This window comes from Fukomys damarensis, unplaced genomic scaffold (genome assembly GCF_012274545.1).
Source record: "Fukomys damarensis isolate Sample0158 unplaced genomic scaffold, DMR_v1.0_HiC HiC_scaffold_7, whole genome shotgun sequence".
Taxonomy (NCBI): domain Eukaryota; kingdom Metazoa; phylum Chordata; class Mammalia; order Rodentia; family Bathyergidae; genus Fukomys; species Fukomys damarensis.
In genome coordinates, this window is record NW_022900919.1 from 11,014,782 (window position 1) to 11,022,244 (window position 7,463).

General features: G+C 46.6%; 1 protein-coding gene across 1 annotated transcript in view; it reads right to left on the reverse strand.

The window, feature by feature from the left end:
- Nucleotides 1-847: 847 nt before the first annotated feature.
- Nr2f2 (nuclear receptor subfamily 2 group F member 2) overlaps nucleotides 848-7,463 on the reverse strand; it is a 15,171-nt gene continuing 8,555 nt past the window's right edge. The window contains exons 2-3 of the mRNA XM_010607873.2: nucleotides 6,207-6,734; nucleotides 848-3,458 (exon numbers count right to left, since the gene is read on the reverse strand). Coding sequence (XP_010606175.1) covers nucleotides 3,184-3,458; nucleotides 6,207-6,734 — 803 coding nt within the window. The 3' untranslated portion in view covers nucleotides 848-3,183. The remainder of the gene's footprint in view (nucleotides 3,459-6,206; nucleotides 6,735-7,463) is intronic.

The following is a 7,463-nucleotide window of genomic DNA, read 5'->3' on the forward strand; positions in this document are numbered from 1 at the left end:
ACCCCCGCCCACCCCCCCCCCCCCCCCGCCGCTAGCTCGGGCTTCCCCCAGGTTTGTTTGAAAGTGGCGAGAAGCAGCGATCGCCCCTTTCTCTCCTCGGACTATTGTTGCATTTCGCGTCTAACTGGGTTCTCTCACACCCCCGAGCGCCGAGAGGAGGAGGGGGAGCGGGCTTGGGAAAAGAAAGCGAGCTCAGATCAGATGGAGGAAAAAAAAAAAAACAGCAAGGAAAAAGAGACACTTAAAGGGAAAGAGTCGCCATGTTTAGCAGTTTTTTTTTTTTTTTTTTTTAAAGATCTCGTCAATTTCACACAGAACGCACTAGCTGGGTCCCAGCCCTCCTCTTTTGTCCAATTCGGTCGCAGCAAAGATCTTTTGTTCTAACTCAGCATGAAAAGAAAAACTTTCTTTAAATGCAATAAACTTAAACCAAACTCAAGACTCTAAACAGATCCTCCTCCGGCCCTCTAAACATATACAAGGGGTTTTGTCTTAACCGGTTGAAAATTTTGTCTTTTTTTTTTTGCTTTGCAGACCCCAAGCTTATTGCTGAAACTTACAGAGTGAGAGAGATTTGCAACGCCTAGAACACATGCTCAAAGCATAATAAAACAGGGAATGTCTTTTGCTTTGAAAATCATAAATTATAATTTAATGCCAATAATAATTTACAACAATGGCTGTTTACAATAAACTAACAAAACAAACAAGGAAAAGGGTCTGTGTTTGACGTATTAGGAAAACTTCACACACTCACATGGATAGCACTTGCAAGAGGAGAAAATGAACAACCGAGAAAACCTCCATCTAAAGGTCCAAGATACTGTGCCATAAGAACATACTTGTATTTATATATGTATATATCTACAGAAAGAAGCTGAGAGTCAGATGGAGAAGTCTGCTCAAATGCACAAATCAGATTTTTCTGGTCTGCATGTATTGACTGGAACTGAGTATCAAAGTTTAATGCACTTTACAAAATGACCTCTTTTCTTTCACCTCCTCACCACATCCCCCCCATATGAAGATTAAACCACAACATGGTAAAGTTATATTTGTGGGAAGGCAGCTTGAAAAGTCTAAATAAGAACAAACTGCTAGCTCCCAGAACCAGGAAAAAAAGGAAGGGGAGGGGATTTAAACAAATAGTGACTACTTCCAAATCAGCACACCCTGTAAAGTTTTCTTCTCTCTCTTTTCTGTTTTCTTAATTTGATTTCTAAGGACAAAGGATCCCAGAGCAGCACAGATTGTATCTACACAATCTGAAATGTCCAAATGTCGATGTGTTTTCCCATAGTTAACTCCAGTGGAGAAGATTCCCTTGACCTGTGATCAGACTGAAGGTAAAGGGGGAGGGGAGAGGCTGGCCCAACTGCAAGTTATCATATATACATGAACAGCAGACCCTTTAGCACTCTAAGCTGTGTCACTGAATCTGAAATCCTCTCAACAACCATGCTAGATGAGAACCACAGAATATGTTTAAAAAATCACACCCACTTAAGGAAAAACTCATTGCAAACAACTGTCCCCCATTTACTATGCTGTGATTAGCTTGCTTGAATGATCTCCTGCCTAAACTGTCAGAAATGTACAAAAGAGTATTTTTCCTGATCATAAAATAGATAGTGATCTCAAGATTTCTAATACTTTTCACAATACTTTTCCTAAGCAGGCACTTAAGTGTGACAAATATAGGGCCTTTTTTTTTTTCCTGGAAAATCCATTTTTAATTAAAAGGATCAGGTGAATGGGGGTGGCTTACTATATCAGTGTGGCACTTCCTAAACCATAGAGAAACCACCAACTTCAGCTTCCCCCCCCAACACACACACCCAAATTAAACAGGCAAATATTTCTTTCAGTCCACCTTTGGACAGACTCACTGAGGGCAGTAAACAAATGAGCCCCCCACCCCAGCCAGCTCGGCCCCTCCAGAGCTCAGGGGTTCTTCTCCAGGGACAGACAGTGAGTGGCGACTGTCAAACAGGTTTCAGATATCAAATAATATTTTAATTTCTGAATACTTTCAATTTTCCTTGGAATATAACACACAAAGACTCGACCAAACAGTTCAGTTATTATAACTTTTACAGTATACAGAAATGTTGCACTTAAAAAAAAAAACCTTCAGTTTTTTAAAACACAAACTGTAAACTCTAAGATACTGAATCAATCACGTTACCTATAAGTGCCAACAGTGTTATTTTGTCATGCTGATTTCAATGGTATTTTTTAAAAAGGGAAAATATCAACAATTATAATACAAAGGGCTTGCAAATATACAAACAGATATAGGATTTTCGTAACAATTCAAGAACTAAGTGGGAACCCAATTCAAATTACAAAAGTTCACTTTTTATTCAAAACCTCAGCATGTGTCTTGGACACATTCCTTGGCTGCCAATAAATTCCACAGTTCATTCTCTTTCTTAAAATATTTTTAAAAAGCTAGGTTTGCCATGGTGTCTTTCGGGGCTAGGGGAGGGTAGGGGAAGTTAAGTTTTGTATGTGGTTCCTCCCATTCTCTAATTAGAGTGCTCAACTTCACCTAAAATTTTTGGTCGCCACTTGTAAGTGCGTCTCCATCATCTTTGAGTTGCTTTTTTTAAAGTTTTATGTCTTCCTATGATATTCTCATGGACTCAGTTTTAATTCTTGCAGAACATATATTTTAATGATACACAGTTTTTAAGAAGCCAAGATTATATCAAAACTTATTATAGAACCACAGAATAAACTGGTTTGGAACCAGAAAAGTACAAAAAAGAACAGCTAGAGGTACATAGACACAGGACAATTAATAATTTGGAAAAAAAAAAAGACTTACTTTCTCCATTCTGCTAATTTTCTCCCAATCTCCTTAAATGCACTTTTAGCAATATTTTTCAAAAATTTACCAAAAAAAGAAAAAGACTAATTTCCTTTTTATACAAAAATGATAAGTAGCAAGTTTTTCTGACCAACACAGGAGTTTTTTTTAATGCATTCTGTAAAAGTTCATTTTGACAGTCTTTTTTTTTTAATTCACAGTCCATTAAATTCTTCCCCTCTCTTCTTTTAGCAAATGTGTAACATCCTTTTATATCCTTTCTTAACAGAAGGAAATTAAGCAAACAAGCCAGTCTTTTGCCTTTTCTTTCTCTGTTTCACTCCCCCTTATTATTTTGATTTATTTATTTATTGGATTGCCATATACGGCCAGTTAAAACTGCTGCCGGACAGTAACATATCCCGGATGAGGGTTTCGATGGGGGTTTTACCTACCAAACGGACGAAAAACAATTGCTCTATGACTGAGGAGGACACGGTGCGGAGGGAAGGCAGGCGAAGCAAAAGCTTTCCGAATCGTGTTGGCTGGTTGGGGTACTGGCTCCTAACGTACTCTTCCAAAGCACACTGGGACTTTTCCTGCAAGCTTTCCACATGGGCTACATCAGAGAGACCACAGGCATCTGGAAGAAAGTTAAAAGAGAGAGAGAGAGAGAGAGAGAGAGAGAGAGAGAGAGAGAGAGGAGGAAGAGAGAGAGGAGGAAGAGAGAGAGGGAGAGGGAGGAAGAAGAAAAAGAAGAAAAATTCAGTCATCAGATTAAGAGGTTTGAAATGGTCACATGAGGTGTTCTCACAGGGCTCTGTCAACTCAGAGTCAGAGGCCAAAGCCTATGCAGTGGAAACCTGGGATGGTGGGCACGAGATGATCCTGGAGTGTTTGCTCTAAAATATAACACAGCCCAATGTGCTCCAGTCCTCAGAATGGGTCTGTGGGAGGCTCAAGCATTGTGCACTGGGGGAATCTGGCCCAGGTCAGTACCCAGACAGACAAACAGATGAAACCAAAACTGCCCCAAAGTGCCCCCCCCAGTAAATAATAGTTTGGATTATAATTATATAGTGGCTGGGGGGTGGGGCACAACCTGGCCCAGACTCAAGCAATGGCGTCCACAACCCAGCCTCAGATTCTCCCCAAAGAGGCGACTCATTCTTCTCCAGTCTTTGAAACTGATTTAAGTGGCCCTTTAAAACTGATCTTGTCAGTTTAGCCTATTGAGGGGCAGCCATGCAAACTGTGATCTCTGTTCTTTTGAGCTGTTTCTTTTCCCCCTTTTCTTCTCTCTCCCTTTTTCTCCCACCTCCCTTTATTTATTTATTTAAAAAAATTTTTAAACCCAGGTCCCTCCAAGAAGCACCCCCCTCCCTGCTATCTCCAGGAAAGCACTTTTCTTTTTCTGATATGTAAAAACATAGTAAGTGCCTTTGAAATGAGAGGCTTCTTGGGGAAGGCGGTTCAGGTGGTGACCTGACCTCTCCGGGCTCCCCGGACAAGACTGGGGTTAACGCATGCATACTGTGAATCCTTATAGCAGATATTCCAAAACAGACGCTACCACCTCCTCCCCTCAAACCAGAACCAGCCAACCTCCTCGAATCCATGTCTAGGACTCTACGAGTCTACAGAATGAATGCATAGGTGTCTATGGTGAGGAATTTCAGGATCTGTTTGTCTAGGACTCCTGCTCTTGCATCTGCTCTTGTGAGGCTCCTTCTGAATCAGATAACAGGCACCTTTATCTCTTTGTGAGGCGATTGGCATTCTCCACACAGGCCTCCGCATTTTGCAAACAGTAATAAATTAAACTGTTACGACAGTATCAGTCATTTCTTTCCTTGAAAGACCAAGGGTAAGGTGAAGAACTAACAATGATATCAAGAAATTAACAACCACCCCTATGGTCTGAGGACTTGGGCTGGGGGGTCAGGCTGTGGGGAGTGGGTGAAGGTGGCCTTAGGGTAGGCTGTCCTGCTTCCACTGGAGCGTCAGGCACATATTGGAGATATGACAGGCTCCTGAGAAAGAGAATCAGATCCTAGCCTGGCAGCTCTTCCCTGACCAGGGGCTGCTCTCTAACTGATCCTGATGACTTCCAAAGGCTAAATTTGGGGTAGTTGTGGGGGGAGATGGCGTGTGAGTGGCAGCACTGTATAGAAGACAGTTGGGAACTCAGCACCTACAACAGATTCAGCTGATGACTTGATCCCCTAGACTTCTGTCAAACAATAAGGGAGAAACTGTGGATATCTTTTTTGTTTGTGACCTAAGCTATACATCTCTTCTACTTTCCTGCTTACAACTTTAAAAACCTGCCGTGGGTGACTGGGTTTCGAGCCATGCCAAGGTCCCAATGTTTGTTATTCTTAGTCAGGAACCCCTCTCCCCTCTCAGCCCTGACAAAGGGATCAGCTGACAACTTAGTACAAGAATGTGAAGGGAGGGGGTGATTTCCACCCACCTGGGCTACGCTGAACTCAGCCTGGAGGCAACCAAAAGGCTCAGTAGGTGTGGCCCAAAATGGGAAACTAGGCACTTTCAAAAATCATTTGGCCTCAAGAGTTAATTAATATCAGTTCTATTACTCACACAGGTTAAACTACATGAAACTAATTAGATTTCATAATACAGTCAATGATGGTTTTATATCTCCAGTAACACTCATATCCAGCCCAGGTTGGCATACACTTTGGATTGTTTGAAAGATGCCTTCATGGTTTGCCTGGGTGGGGGAAGCAAGTGCCCAGAGTCTTTGAACCCCTGCAGACATCCTGAGGTTATTCTGCTGGTACCTTCCCCCTCTGGGCCCTTTCTGACAGCTCTTTTCCCTTCTCCTGCATTATTTTAATAAGAATATGAGTTAGAAAATTGCTTCCTTCAGGTTGGATTTGCCTGTATCTCACACTCCTACTGAGTTACAAGGGAAACTTTTTCCCTTCAGGGGGCAAACTTTCTCCTGCAGGGAAGATGCCAGGGCTGTGCTTGTGCCCAAGAGCATCTCTTAGAGGCCCAGCCAACGTGCCAGAGAAAGCCAGGGACTTGAAGAGATTCCCTGAGGGCCAAGTAGGCCCAAGGGGCCCAGGCTCAGGCAGGAAGCAGGAGAGTGCACCCAGTTTGGGCCCTGCAGAAGAGGAAGAGGCCTGGGAGGCTGCCCACCCCCAGGTCCCAGTTTAGGAGGATGTGTCTGAACACCTTTTCAGCAGCCTTGCCTTTGGCCAGGCCAAGCCTGATGGTGCCCAGCAGCTGCACAGAATCCCCACTTCGAATTGCAGCCACAGTTTGGCCTTTCCAGGAGGGAAAGGCTGGCCCTGGCCTGTCCCAACCTCTCTGGGTCCTAACTCTGCGCCAGGCATGAGAGAACAGGGCTCCTTCCTACCTGAGGTGAACAGGACTATGGCCTTGAGGCAGCTGTACTCGGCAGAGTCGACGTGCAGTGCCTTGAGCTTCTCCACTTGCTCTTGGAAGATCCGTATGTGGTCCATAAAGGCGACCACCCGGTCGGCAGACATGGGCGAAGCGTGCAGGCCAGCGGCGGCCAGGAGCGGGGCGACGTGGAGGGGCATGGAGCACTGCGCTGCATTCAACACGAACAGCTCGCTCCAGGTGAGGCGCAGCAGGGCCACCTGGTCCGTGATCTGCAGGTCGGGGAAGAAAGGGATGTTCCGGGCCCACTCGACGGCGCTGAAGAGCATCCGCGCGGCCAGTTCGCAAATGTTCTCGATGCCCATGATGTTGTTGGGCTGCATGCACTGGCTGCCGAAGCGGGACGTGGGGTAGGGCTCCGCGCGCAGCAGCAGGGAAATATATCCGGACAGGTACGAGTGGCAGTTGAGAGGGTCCCCGTTGGTCAGCGCGAACTGCCCGTGGGTCGGCTGGGTGGGCGGCATCCTGCCCCTCTGCACAGCTGGGGAGGAAAAGAGACACTCCACAGTTAATGCCTAGCCTTGATCCCCAGCTCCCCGCGGGGTCTGCCCTGGCCCGACCTTCACCTGCCCAGGCCCTGAGACATACAGGAGCCACACAAGAGCCGGGCAGGTCTGCCCCAGACCTGGAAGCGCCACCACTCCTCTGAATTCACCACCCAGACAGGCTCTGACGGCCAGGCCGGTACCCTTGCTTCCGAGGCCCGCTCGGGCTAGTTGGCCAAGGACCCAGAATTGGCCACTTTGCCTGGGAGGGGGGGTTCCCCAGCGCCACAGGCGGGATGGAGCTTTCTGGGGGCATCTTTCTTCTTTACTGCTAAACAGCTGATATTTCTTATTGATTGGAGGAGAGGCAGCGGGAGGGGCGAGTCTAGGAGGAGGGTGAGTCGCTTTTGCGAGAGACACAACGATTTACCCCAGACGGCCTGCGGCCACCCCGGAGCTACTCTCCCCAAACCCCTCAGCCCCAGCCACAGCCGGCCCTGGAGCCCCGCGGCGAGAGACAGGAAAGAGTCCGGGTCTGGCCTCCGCCTGATCAGTGAGCTGGGAGAGAGACCAGGGAGAGGGCGGAGAGAGAGAGGCCGACTAAGGAGAAAGGCAGCCGGGGAGAGGGCCGTGGGAAGCCGGCCAGGCTCGGGCCGGGGCTGTTATCTGACTCCGGACCGGGAGCGTCGCTCTCGCAGAAACACAAAGGAAGCCCGGCGTTGGCT